The sequence below is a fragment of the Limanda limanda genome, chromosome 12 (genome assembly GCF_963576545.1).
Source record: "Limanda limanda chromosome 12, fLimLim1.1, whole genome shotgun sequence".
In the NCBI taxonomy this organism is placed as follows: domain Eukaryota; kingdom Metazoa; phylum Chordata; class Actinopteri; order Pleuronectiformes; family Pleuronectidae; genus Limanda; species Limanda limanda.
The window spans coordinates 22,964,389-22,979,445 of NC_083647.1; the positions used below are offsets into that span (position 1 = coordinate 22,964,389).

The 15,057-nt window shown below is 42.2% G+C and overlaps 1 gene segment (V, D, J or C); it reads left to right on the plus strand.

Moving 5' to 3' along the window:
* LOC133015042 (Ig heavy chain V region S43-like) lies at window positions 1–1,619 on the plus strand. The segment is given in 2 exon segments: window positions 1–28; window positions 1,291–1,619. Coding segments are annotated over 2 exon segments (357 nt in total).
* Window positions 1,620–15,057: the final 13,438 nt, after the last annotated feature.

A 15,057-nucleotide genomic window follows, 5' to 3' on the forward strand; every position in this document is an offset into this window, starting at 1 on the left:
ATGGCTGCGCAGTCCTCTGCGCTCTCAAGTTTTGACTTTTGTAGTGGCCGTTCCACTCCGTTCCAATAAGACGGCCACTTGGTTTTGTCTGAGGGAGTACTTTTAACAGCTGACTCGTGTCCACATACTAGTCAGGCCCGACCCTGCGTGGCAACCCACTGTTCCACGAACACATGAGGCGGGTTAATCTTGAAGTGATTTTATTCAAGTTGGTGTGGCTGTAAGCCTTACAGCACCTGATATTCCCAGGCAGTCTTCACGTAGATGTCACTCAAGATTACAAGCATGTTTCACGTTAAAATCACGGTCAAAACTTGTTGGAGTAAACTCCTGCAGACTCCTTAAACTCACCAATCTTCTTGTGCGTCACTTAACCAGCCCCGCTGGCTCACGACCCACCTGATATAGAGAACCGCCTTATGGCTTCATCAAACTGTCGCAAAAACAACCCGCAAACAGTGCTCAAAACAAAATATACTTGAAATATAGAAACCATGATATACAGCATAAAATTTAACTGCACAAAACTTAAACTATAAACCTGGATAATATAAGAGATTGTAAACCAACATAAATATTTAACTATACACACACATACTGCATAATGGCTCTTACAATTTGAATTACAAAGATGTAACAATGGAAGCGTCTTTTAATAAGGACTTTGAAATCAATGGAGATTTGAGAGGGAGTACAGCAAAGAATAGTTCTCTCCTAATCAAAGCAGTCAGAAAAGAGCACAGTGCAGTTTACTACTGTGCAGCAAGAGAAGCACACTGAAAGAAATCCCCTCGCTACTGAACAAAAACCTTGAAACTTTATCATGGATGCTTTGGATGAGACGCTGAATACACTGCTGCAGACACCTGCTTCTGTGGTTTGATTTTTGTTTCACACAATTATTTGATTTTTTTTCTTTAGTTAATGTAGAAGTTTATCTTTTTTTTGTACTTTTTTTGTGTATTATTTTTAAGCCAGATAAGTGCAATTTCTAATGTGATGAAATAAATGAAGACCAGCACATCTTCAGGGGAATCAGGTGAATGGCAGACTGTATATAAATGAACCACATGGAGCCACTCCTCTTGTCTATGTTCACTTCCTCTTTAAACCAGACTCACTTCTACCTCCACTTTTCATTCATGACTTTAGAGAAACTCAGATCTCATCATGATGATTGGATTTCTCTTTTGCTCTTTCCTCACAGGTAACAGCTGCTTCACAGTAAAGTGATGTTTTAACTGTGTGTACCTTCACCTCTTCAGTGGATCTGTCCCTCTGTGCTTACAGCAGGTATCTCTCTGGGAGTTCAGGTCCACCAGTCTCCCTCCGCTCTCATCAGAAAGGCTGGTGACACTGTGCAGCTCGTCTGTGCCCACGGACAGACCGACTACACAGTGATGCTGTGGTACCAGCAGTCACCCACAGACCAGGCTCTAAAACTCATCGGATATGTGCAGCAGAGCCAAGTATACTACGAAGAATTGTACAAAGAGCATTTCAATATCACCGGAGATTTAAGTGGAATCAAACCAAAGAATGGTTCTCTATTTATAGTGGACCTGAGAGAGTCTGAGCACAGTGCCGTGTACTACTGTGCAGCTCGATATGCACACTGAGGTAGATCTGCTTTGAACAACACAAAAACTAAACGCTGTTCCTTATCAACTGTGGTTTGAAAAAACACCTTCAGCAGCCACCTGCAGTCAACGTGTCTGTCATGGGAGTTTTACATCATTACCTCGTCTCTGCAAATAAATCTGATTTGTCTACATCACTTCCTGTCCCTCCCTCTGATCCACAAAGCACAGCAGAGACTGTCGCTGGTTCTTCATATTCAACATGACGCCACCTCGTCTCATCACATCCATCATCACTGTGTTCTGGATTAAGGGTATCATTCCTTCATTAAGACACTTTTACAGTTTAATTTCTAAGTGAATCTTCATCGTTCCCAGTAGTGAGGAACTGAGATGTAATATTTATGTTCCCTTTCATTGATTGCTTATTCCTTACTGCTGCTTTCCAAGTGCACTAAACGTTTTTAACCTCTAGTCACAAGAAGTTAGAGCCTGAATTCTCTCTTTACAGGTGTTTACCTCAGTAATGACAAACCAGTGTTTCAGACTCCAGCCGACCTGTTGATGAAACCAGATGGTGAAGTCAATCTGAGCTTAACACATGAAATCCCGAACTATTATACGATTCTCTGGTACCAGCGCTCAGCAGGAGACAGTTCCCTGAAGCTGATCGGATATGTTTATTTTGAAACACCAAATAAAAAGCCAAAGTTTTGGAGCCGCTTCAGTATAAGTGGAAATGGAAAGAAAAAAGTTTTTCTAAAAATCAAGAACCTGAAGCACCCTGAGGACAGCGGAGAATATTTTGGAGCAGCAAGTCAACACAGTAATAAAGACGGAGAGAGCCGTCGTTCAAAAACCTCCATAAACGATGCAGCAGATAACAGCACGAAAAACCACGAAACAGCTTCAAAGCTGAGAGAAACAAAGCGGATCAGACTCCAGAAAACACACAAGAAACAATTAAGTTGTTTTTTTTTAAAACATGTTCTTTATATTTGCTTGTATTTGTTTTATAATAAAGTTTATAATTAAATCACTCGAATATGATCAAAATCCCCACAGATGATGTCAGACATGGTTGAACACTTAATGGTGCAACGATTTCAAATAAAAAGTGACAGGCCTACTTTACGAGAAGAGGAGATAGCATGGATTTATGAGAGGGAATGGATTTGAATGTGTCGGCAGGTCCTTTCACGACCACTGGCACTTGTCCGTGCGCCCAGGTAATAGTCCGATCCTTCCTCGTCACGATGGCTGCGCAGTCCTCTGCGCTCTCAAGTTTTGACTTTTGTAGTGGCCGTTCCACTCCGTTCCAATAAGACGGCCACTTGGTTTTGTCTGAGGGAGTACTTTTAACAGCTGACTCGTGTCCACATACTAGTCAGGCCCGACCCTGCGTGGCAACCCACTGTTCCACGAACACATGAGGCGGGTTAATCTTGAAGTGATTTTATTCAAGTTGGTGTGGCTGTAAGCCTTACAGCACCTGATATTCCCAGGCAGTCTTCACGTAGATGTCACTCAAGATTACAAGCATGTTTCACGTTAAAATCACGGTCAAAACTTGTTGGAGTAAACTCCTGCAGACTCCTTAAACTCACCAATCTTCTTGTGCGTCACTTAACCAGCCCCGCTGGCTCACGACCCACCTGATATAGAGAACCGCCTTATGGCTTCATCAAACTGTCGCAAAAACAACCCGCAAACAGTGCTCAAAACAAAATATACTTGAAATATAGAAACCATGATATACAGCATAAAATTTAACTGCACAAAACTTAAACTATAAACCTGGATAATATAAGAGATTGTAAACCAACATAAATATTTAACTATACACACACATACTGCATAATGGCTCTTACAATTTGAATTACAAAGATGTAACAATGGAAGCGTCTTTTAATAAGGACTTTGAAATCAATGGAGATTTGAGAGGGAGTACAGCAAAGAATAGTTCTCTCCTAATCAAAGCAGTCAGAAAAGAGCACAGTGCAGTTTACTACTGTGCAGCAAGAGAAGCACACTGAAAGAAATCCCCTCGCTACTGAACAAAAACCTTGAAACTTTATCATGGATGCTTTGGATGAGACGCTGAATACACTGCTGCAGACACCTGCTTCTGTGGTTTGATTTTTGTTTCACACAATTATTTGATTTTTTTTCTTTAGTTAATGTAGAAGTTTATCTTTTTTTTGTACTTTTTTTGTGTATTATTTTTAAGCCAGATAAGTGCAATTTCTAATGTGATGAAATAAATGAAGACCAGCACATCTTCAGGGGAATCAGGTGAATGTATATAAATGAACCACATGGAGCCACTCCTCTTGTCTATGTTCACTTCCTCTTTAAACCAGACTCACTTCTACCTCCACTTTTCATTCATGACTTTAGAGAAACTCAGATCTCATCATGATGATTGGATTTCTCTTTTGCTCTTTCCTCACAGGTAACAGCTGCTTCACAGTAAAGTGATGTTTTAACTGTGTGTACCTTCACCTCTTCAGTGGATCTGTCCCTCTGTGCTTACAGCAGGTATCTCTCTGGGAGTTCAGGTCCACCAGTCTCCCTCCCCTCTCATCAGAAAGGCTGGTGACACTGTGCAGCTCGTCTGTGCCACGGACAGACCGACTACACAGTGATGCTGTGGTACCAGCAGTCACCCACAGACCAGGCTCTAAAACTCATAGGATATGTGCAGCAGAGCCAAGTATACTACGAAGAATTGTACAAAGAGCATTTCAATATCACCGGAGATTTAAGTGGAATCAAACCAAAGAATGGTTCTCTATTTATAGTGGACCTGAGAGAGTCTGAGCACAGTGCCGTGTACTACTGTGCAGCTCGATATGCACACTGAGGTAGATCTGCTTTGAACAACACAAAAACTAAACGCTGTTCCTTATCAACTGTGGTTTGAAAAAACACCTTCAGCAGCCACCTGCAGTCAACGTGTCTGTCATGGGAGTTTTACATCATTACCTCGTCTCTGCAAATAAATCTGATTTGTCTACATCACTTCCTGTCCCTCCCTCTGATCCACAAAGCACAGCAGAGACTGTCGCTGGTTCTTCATATTCAACATGACGCCACCTCGTCTCATCACATCCATCATCACTGTGTTCTGGATTAAGGGTATCATTCCTTCATTAAGACACTTTTACAGTTTAATTTCTAAGTGAATCTTCATCGTTCCCAGTAGTGAGGAACTGAGATGTAATATTTATGTTCCCTTTCATTGATTGCTTATTCCTTACTGCTGCTTTCCAAGTGCACTAAACGTTTTTAACCTCTAGTCACAAGAAGTTAGAGCCTGAATTCTCTCTTTACAGGTGTTTACCTCAGTAATGACAAACCAGTGTTTCAGACTCCAGCCGACCTGTTGATGAAACCAGATGGTGAAGTCAATCTGAGCTTAACACATGAAATCCCGAACTATGACACGATTCTCTGGTACCAGCGCTCAGCAGGAGACAGTTCCCTGAAGCTGATCGGATATGTTTATTTTGAAACACCAAATAAAAAGCCAAAGTTTTGGAGCCGCTTCAGTATAAGTGGAAATGGAAAGAAAAAAGTTTTTCTAAAAATCAAGAACCTGAAGCACCCTGAGGACAGCGGAGAATATTTTGGAGCAGCAAGTCAACACAGTAATAAAGATGGAGAGAGCCGTCGTTCAAAAACCTCCATAAACGATGCAGCAGATAACAGCACGAAAAACCACGACACAGCTTCAAAGCTGAGAGAAACACAGCGGATCAGACTCCAGAAAACACACAAGAAACAATTAAGTTGTTTTGTGAATACATGTTCTTTATATTTGCTTGTATTTGTTTTATAATAGAGTTCAAATTAAATCATTCGCATATAATCTAAGTCCTGATGAATGAGGTCAGACTAGTTGAACACTTAATGTTGCTACGAATTTCAGATTAAAGGTGACAGGCCTACTTTACAAGAAGAGGAAATAACGTGGATATATGAGAGAGGATGGATTTTAATCTCGTGGACACAAATAAAAGGAATATCTGTCAACATAACAGAATTCAGGTTAACAGCACCACCAACTGCAAAGTTCTGACTTTTACCTCCCCCTCTAGGTGGCACTGGTGCTCAAAAGAAAAACCCTCTTCAGGTTAACACACAGAGCGATAGAATGAGATGTAAATGATGATTTGATTCAGAGGACTCTGACACACAGAGTCAGTCGGTGCTCATTCAGACAGAGTCAACATGACAACAGTATTCCTGCTTTCTTGGCTCATTGGTAATCACTGTAACCCTTCAGGAATACCACTTCATTTAAAGTGTCAGCAGTGATTATTTCTTCTCTCTGTTTCTAGGTGTTTGTCTGGGTCTTGACGTCCGTCAGTCTCCCTCTGACCTCGTCACAAACCCTGGTGACAACGTGCAGATTTCCTGCAGCCATGACAGAAAAGAATACAGGGAGATGCTCTGGTACCAACGCTCACCAGGAGACACAGCTATGAAACTCATCGGATATTTGTATTACCAAGATGTCAGAATAGAAAAGCCATATGAAGAACAATTCAACATCATTGGAGATTTGGGTGGATATGGAGCAAAGACCAGCTCTCTGAAAGTCCAAACAACGGGACTTGAGCACAGTGCTATTTATTACTGTGCAGCCAGCTATGCACAGTTGCCCTAACTTTGTTCTGCGTTACACAAAAACTACAAAACCTTATCAGCATGTATGGCTTTAAATCCAACACCTGACTCCTCCCAGCTGCATTTTGTTTGACAGTTTCTTCTGCCCCAGCTTATTGTGGTTCGTTCTTCCTTTTATTCTTGACAGGCGGGCTCAGCTACATGTCCGTCACTAACATTGTGATGTGATGTTACATCTCAGTATTTGGGGAAATTCCTTTATTTTGAGGATCCGCTATCTTCTCTGTTTGTTTGTTCCTCTTTTTTGTCATGCAGGTGTTTGTCTGGGTCTTGATGTCCGTCAGTCTCCCTCTGACCTCGTCACAAACCCTGGTGACAACGTACAGATTTCCTGCAGCCATGATAAAACTGACTACAGGGTGATGCTCTGGTACCAGCGCTCAGCAGGATTCATAGCTATGAAACTCATCGGATATGTGGACTACAGCCAAATATACTACGAAGAATTATACAAAGAGCATTTCAATATCACCGGAGATTTAAGTGGAAACAAACCAAAGAATGGTTCTCTATTTATAGTGGACCTGAGAGAGTCTCAGCACAGTGCAGTGTACTACTGTGCAGCTCGATATGCACACTGAGGTAGATCTGCTTTGAACAACACAAAAACTAAACGCTGTTCTTTATCAACTGTGGTTTGAAAAAACACCTTCAGCAGCCACCTGCAGTCAACGTGTCTGTCATGGGAGTTTTACATCATTACATCGTCTCTGCAAATAAATCTGATTTGTCTACATCACTTCCTGTCCCTCCCTCTGATCCACAAAGCACAGCAGAGACTGTCGCTGGTTCTTCATATTCAACATGACGCCACCTCGTCTCATCACATCCATCATCACTGTGTTCTGGATTAAGGGTATCATTCCTTCATTAAGACACTTTTACAGTTTCCTTTCTAAGTGAATCTTCATAGTTCCCAGTAGTGAGGAACTGAGATGTAGTATTTATGTTCACTTTCATTGATTGCTTATTCCTTACTGCTGCTTTCCCTGGAATTTATTCCAAGTGCACTAAATGTTTTTAACCACTAGTCACAAGAAGTTAGAGCCTGAAATCTCTCTTTACAGGTGTTTACCTCAGTAATGACAAACCAGTGTTTCAGACTCCAGCCGACCTGTTGATGAAACCAGATGGTGAAGTCAATCTGAACTTAACACATCAAATCCCGAGCTATGACACGATTCTCTGGTACCAGCGCTCAGCAGGATACAGTTCCCTGAAGCTGATCGGATATGTTTATTTTGAAACACCCAATATTGAGTCAAAGTATTTGAGCCGCTTCAGTGTGAATGGAACTGGAAAGAAAACAGCTTTTCTACAAATCAAGAACCTGAAGCACCCTGAGGACAGCGGAGAATATTTTGGAGCAGCAAGTCAACACAGTAATAAAGACGGAGAGAGCCGTCGTTCAAAAACCTCCATAAACGATGCAGCAGATAACAGCACGAAAAACCACGAAACAGCTTCAAAGCTGAGAGAAACAAAGCGGATCAGACTCCAGAAAACACACAAGAAACAATTAAGTTGTTTTTTTTTAAAACATGTTCTTTATATTTGCTTGTATTTGTTTTATAATAAAGTTTATAATTAAATCACTCGAATATGATCAAAATCCCCACAGATGATGTCAGACATGGTTGAACACTTAATGGTGCAACGATTTCAAATAAAAAGTGACAGGCCTACTTTACGAGAAGAGGAGATAGCATGGATTTATGAGAGGGAATGGATTTGAATGTGTTGGACAAAAATAAAAGGTATATCTGTCATAACAGAATTCAGATTAACAGCACCACCCACTACAAAGTTCTGACTTTTACATCCTCCTCTAGGTGGCACTGGTGCTCAAAGAAAAACACTCTTCAGGTTAACACACAGAGCGATAGAATGAGATGTAAATGATGATTTGATTCAGAGGACTCTGACACACAGAGTCAGTCGGTGCTCATTCAGACAGAGTCAACATGACAACAGTATTCCTGCTTTCTTGGCTCATTGGTAATCACTGTAACCCTTCAGCAATACCACTTCATTTAAAGTGTCAGCACTGATTATTTCTTCTCTCTGTTTCTAGGTGTTTGTCTGGGTCTTGACGTCCGTCAGTCTCCCTCTGACCTCGTCACAAATCCTGGTGACAACGTGCAGATTTCCTGCAGCCATGATAAAACTAACTACAGGGTGATGCTCTGGTACCAGCGCTCACCAGGAGACACAGCTATGAAACTCATCGGATATTTGAATTACGAAGCTGCAACAATGGAAGCGTCTTATGAAAAGGAGTTTGAAATCACTGGAGATTTGACAGGGAGTACAGCAAAGAATGGCTCTCTCCTAATCAAAGCAGTCAGAAAAGAGCACAGTGCAGTTTACTACTGTGCAGCAAGAGAAGCACACTGAAAGAAATCCCCTCGCTACTGAACAAAAACACTGCACCTTTTATCATGGATGCTTTTGGATGAGACGCTGAAAACACTGCTGCCAGACACCTGCTTCTGTGGTTTGATTTATGTTTGACACAATTATATTTGATCTTTAATTAATGTAGAAGTTTATCTATGTCTGTTTCTAGTTTTTTGTGTATTATACTCAAACCAGACAACTGGCATTTCTAATGTGATGAAATAAATGAAGACCACATCTTCAGGGGAATCAGTTGAATGGCAGACTGTATATAAATGAACCACATGGAGCCACTCCTCTTGTCTATGTTCACTTCCTGTTTAAACCAGACTCACTTCTACCGCCACTTTTCATTCATGACTTTAGAGAAACTCAGATCTCATCATGATGATTAGATTTCTCTTTTGCTCTTTCCTCACAGGTAACAGCTGCTTCACTGTGAAGTGATGTTTTAACTGTGTGTACCTTCACCTCTTCAGTGGATCTGTCCCTCTGTGCTTACAGCAGGTATCTCTCTGGGGGTTCAGGTCCACCAGTCTCCCTCCGCTCTCATCAGAAAGGCTGGTGACGCTGTGCAGCTCGTCTGTACCCACGGACAGACCGACTACACAGTGATGCTGTGGTACCAGCAGTCACCCACAGACCAGGCTCTGAAACTCATCGGATATGTGGACTACAGCCAAATAATCTACGAAGAATTATACAAAGAGCATTTCAATATCACCGGAGATTTAAGTGGAAACAAAGCAAAGAATGGTTCTCTATTTATAGTGGACCTGAGAGAGTCTGAGCACAGTGCAGTTTACTACTGTGCAGCTCGATATGCACACTGAGGTAGATCTGCTTTGAACAACACAAAAACTAAACGCTGTTCTTTATCAACTGTGGTTTGAAAAAACACCTTCAGCAGCCACCTGCAGTCAACGTGTCTGTCATGGGAGTTTTACATCATTACCTCGTCTCTGCAATTAAATCTGATTTGTCTACATCACTTCCTGTCCCTCCCTCTGATCCACAAAGCACAGCAGAGACTGTCGCTGGTTCTTCATATTCAACATGACGCCACCTCGTCTCATCACATCCATCATCACTGTGTTCTGGATTAAGGGTATCATTCCTTCATTAAGACACTTTTACAGTTTCATTTCTAAGTGAATCTTCATCGGTCCCAGTAGTGAGGAACTGAGATGTAATATTTATGTTCACTTTCATTGATTGCTTATTCCTTACTGCTGCTTTCCCTGGAATTTATTCCAAGTGCACTAAATGTTTTTAACCACTAGGCACAAGAAGTTAGAGCCTGAATTCTCTCTTTACAGGTGTTTACCTCAGTAATGAAAAACCAGTGTTTCAGACTCCAGCCGACCTGTTGATGAAACCAGATGGTGAAGTCAACATGAACTTAACACATGTAATCCCGAACTATTACATGATTCTCTGGTACCAGCGCTCAGCAGGAGACAGTTCCCTGAAGCTGATCGGATATGTTCATTATGAAACACCCAATATTGAGCTAAAGTTTTCGAGCCGCTTCAATATGAGTGGAAATGGAAAGAAAACAGCTTTTCTACAAATCAAGAACCTGAAGCACCCTGAGGACAGCGGAGAATATTTTGGAGCAGCAAGTCAACACAGTAATAAAGATGGAGAGAGCCGTCGTTCAAAAACCTCCATAAACGATGCAGCAGATAACAGCACGAAAAACCACGACACAGCTTCAAAGCTGAGAGAAACACAGCGGATCAGACTCCAGAAAACACACAAGAAACAATTAAGTTGTTTTGTTTATACATGTTCTTTATATTTGCTTGTATTTGATTCATAAAAAAGTAAATAATAAAATCACTTGAATATAATCAGAGTATACGTATGAGGTCAGACGTGGTTGAACACTGAACGTTTCTACGAAGAGGAGATAACATGGATATATGAGAGAGGATGGATTTAAATGTGGTTGACAAAAAAAAAAGGACTATCTGTCCACATAACAGAATTCAGGTTCATAACACACCCAACTAGAAAGTTCTGCCTTTTACATCCTCCTCTAGGTGGCACTGGTGCTCAAAAGAAAAACCCTCTTCAGGTGAACACACAGAGTGATAGAATGAGATGTAAACGATGATTTGATTCAGAGGACTCTGACACACAGAGTCAGTCGGTGCTCATTCAGACAGAGTCAACATGACAACAGTATTCCTGCTTTCTTGGCTCATTGGTAATCACTGTAACCCTTCAGGAATACCACTTCATTTAAAGTGTCATCACTGATTATTTCTTCTCTCTGTTTCTAGGTGTTTGTCTGGGTCTTGACGTCCGTCAGTCTCCCTCTGACCTCGTCACAAACCCTGGTGACAACGTGCAGATTTCTTGCAGCCATGATAGAACTGACTACTGGGTGATGCTCTGGTACCAGCGCTCACCAGGAGACACAGCTATGAAACTCATCTGATATTTCAATTACCAAGCTGCAACAGTGGAAGTGTCTTATGGAAAGGAATTTTAATCACTGGAGATTTTGGAGGGAGTACAGCAAAGAATTAGCCTGACGTTGTCATACTCATTATTCTAGTCAGAATATGAGTCTGATACTGCTCCATTGGGCTGTAATTATGGGGCGTGTTTCTACAGAACCAGGAAACAAAATGCCTCGTCGCTCAATTGGATAGACCTACAACCAATCAGAGCAACGTAGTATGTGACGTATGTCAAGCGACGCATAGTAGTTGTCAGTTGTCTGTTTCACGAGTTTGTAAACTCTCTAAATAAATCAATGCTAATGCCGCTCGTATATCCACCGGAGGCAAAGCCCCCAGGAAGCAGCCGGTGACCAGGTCTGCTCGTGAGAGCCCTGGCCGGCCGGCGGCAGCGTGAAGAAGCCCGCTACGGATCTCTCTCAGAGCCTCGCTACCGGCCCGGGACCGGCCCGGGACCGCGGCTCTGAGAGAGATCCGTCCCTACCAGAAATCCACGGAGCTGCTGATCCGCACGCTGCGCTGCAGAGCTCTGCTGTCATGGCTCTGCAGGAGCCAGCGAGGAGGAGAAACGGCAGCTAATCGTTTTACACTTCCTTGTTGCTCAAACATTAACTACAACAGCGTCCCAACTTGTGTCTTTTTTGTCTCATATGTGCTGAGGAGCGTAGCGCCCCCCCCCCCCCCACTCTCTTTTTATTTATATGACTGCTTGTGTGGCTGCAGCATCGGGGCCAGCTGATAAATTAAACTTTTTATGAATCCCGTAGGAGGACGGCAAAAACATCTTTTTGATCTACAAATGCCTTGATCGCGTTCCTCTGTTCCTCTTTCAAAATGAATGTGCTGTTGATGTCTGCTGGAACAGACGCGATGGCAGCATTGAAACATCTCAGCTCTGCAGGCAGCGCTCTCTGGTGACGTGGTTGATTACGTCACTGTAGATCATCTGTCAATCATCGTATAAAGCCCGCCCTGACGATTTGATTGGATCGACCAGCTCCGGGTCGATCATAGTTTCTCCCCAACGGAGCGATGCCAGACCGAACTTCCCGAACAACAAATGTTGTGGGCGGGGCTAAGTTCGTCTGGCACCCAGGCTAGCAAAGAATAGCTCTCTCCTAATCAAAGCAGTCAGAAAAGAGCACAGTGCAGTTTACTACTGTGCAGCAAGACAAGCACACTGAGGAAGATCTGCTTTGAACAACACAAAAACTAAACGCTGTTTTTTATCAATTGTGGTTTGAAAAAAACCTTCAGCAGCCACCTGCAGTCAACGTGTCTGTCATGGGAGTTTTACATAATTACCTCTTCTCTGCAATTAAATCTGATTTGTCTGCATCACTTCCTGTCCCTCCCTCTGATCCACAAAGCACAGCAGAGACTGTCGCTGGTTCTTCATATTCAACATGACGCCACCTCGTCTCATCACATCCATCATCACTGTGTTCTGGATTAAGGGTATCATTCCTTCATTAAGACACTTTTACAGTTTCATTTCTAAGTGAATCTTCATCGGTCCCAGTAGTGAGGAACTGAGATGTAATATTAATGTTCACTTTCATTGATTGCTTATTCCTTACTGCTGCTTTCCCTGGAATGTATTCCAAGTGCACTAAATGTTTTTAACCACTAGTCACAAGAAGTTAGAACCTGAATTCTCTCTTTACAGGTGTTTACCTCATTAATGACAAACCAGTGTTTCAGACTCCAGCCGACCTGTTGATGAAACCAGATGATGAAGTCAATCTGAACTTAACACATCAAATCCCGAGCTATACCATGATTCTCTGGTACCAGCGCTCAGCAGGAGACAGTTCCCTGAAGCTGATCGGATATGTTTTTTATAAATCACCCAGTATTGAGCCAAAGTTTTCGAGCCGCTTCAATGTGAGTGGAAATGGAGAGAAAACAGCTTTTCTACAAATCAAGAACCTGAAGCACCCTGAGGACAGCGGTGAATATTTTGGAGCAGCAAGTCAACACAGTAATAAAGACGGAGAGAGCTGTCGTTCAAAAACCTCCATAAACGATGCAGCAGATAACAGCACGAAAAACCACAACACAGCTTCAAAGCTGAGAGAAACACAGCGGATCAGACTCCAGAAAACACACAAGAAACAATTAAGTTGTTTTGTTTGTTCATGTCCTTTATATTTGCTTGTATTTGTTTTATAATTATCAGTATAATATCAAGATTTTTTTTTCGTAACGCTTTGATAATGCTTTACCAATCATTGGCAATTGTTATATGAATATAAAAGCCCCAAAAATATCCATAAAGTTTGTGCAAAACAATGTCTAATACAATCCTCTTATTCCTCTTTGTATTTTGAGTCAAGTGACCTGTTGCAGTGACAGGGGGTAGGGGTGGGCGCTATGACCTAAGTTAATATTACGGTATTTCTTCCACTTTTTGGACAGATACAGTTTTATATCATGGGATCACTTTATCACATTGCTTCACACACAAACAATCACGTAAATTTAGTTTCTAATCGATGGACTTGGATCATGAATCCAGATGGTTCTGGTCACTGCGACCAAGATCCTGGTTGTACGTGTCTGAGTGTGGACGGTGAATGAGGAAGAGAGTCAACCAACAGATGGAGGCACAGCACATGAATTACAGCTGCTGTCGTGGCGATGTGGTGATGGATTTACAGACACACACACACACACACACACACACAGACACACACACACACACAATCAGAGCCTTATTCTTCTCAGAGCAGCACTTTCCTCACGTCAGTTCTTCATGATGCCTTCACCTGTGCAAACATTTGGTTTGCTCTTCATCGGCTTTTATTGTAAGATGTAGAATTTTGTCTTTTATTTCATCTAAACTCATTTTCTATTTTTTTTATCTATGTAGCTCTGATATTAGTTATTTTTGGTCAGAATAAATAACATTATATTGAATCTGCTTTTTCCCCCACAGGTCAGGTGAGCGCTGTTACTTTTCAACAGTCTCCTCCACAGATAGTGAAGGAGAACACTGTGGTCCAGATCGACTGCAGTCACAATGATAAAAGCCTTACATTAATGCTCTGGTATCAGCAGAGACAGGACCGTCTGTCTTTGACCCTCATTGGGTCCGGATATGCAAACAGCCCCCAAAGCTATGAGGCTCAGTTTGAAGAACAATTCAAGCTGAGCAGAGAAAGCACCACAACAGGATCACTTGTTATTAACAAGGCAAACCTGTCGCACACTGCTGTTTATTTCTGTGCTGCCAGTACACAGTGATGTGGTTCAATGAGACTCCCTGACTAAAAACCCTGATGGTTTGACTGTGCATGAGATTTGTGCATCTGCTTGATAAGCCACTTGTGTCGTTTCACAGACTCTCACTGGAGGAAGCTGCGTTTCTTCTGCAGCAGCAGAAACATGGAGGACGTCTCCAGCTGTGATTGGATTTCTCCTGCTCTTTCTTCCATGTGAGTAAAAGAGCTTTTTAACTGTGTTGTTAACGTCATAGAGCAAATTTAGTAATGTTTGTTTTGCTGTGACTTTGGTGTTGTCTACTTTTAAAATGTGTGTTATTTTTCTCCACCAGATCAAACAAAGAGCGTGAGGTTTGAGCCGTCACTTCCAAGAATAGTCAACGAAGCAGCCAGGGTAGAGATCAAGTGCAGTCACAATGACAACAACCTCTATGTGATGCTCTGGTACCACCAACAAGAGACAGGGTTGGTGAGCTTGATTGGATACGGCTACTCCGGCAGTGACCCCGTCTATGAGACGCAGTCAGATAATCACTTTGAGATTACAAGGGAGAACGTGCTTGCAGGAGCTCTGATCATTCGCAGTGCGGATCCAGCAGATTCAGCTGTGTATTTCTGCGCTGCCAGTACACAGTGATGTGGTTTAGAGTCACTCCATCACTAAAAGCCCTGTTCCTGTTG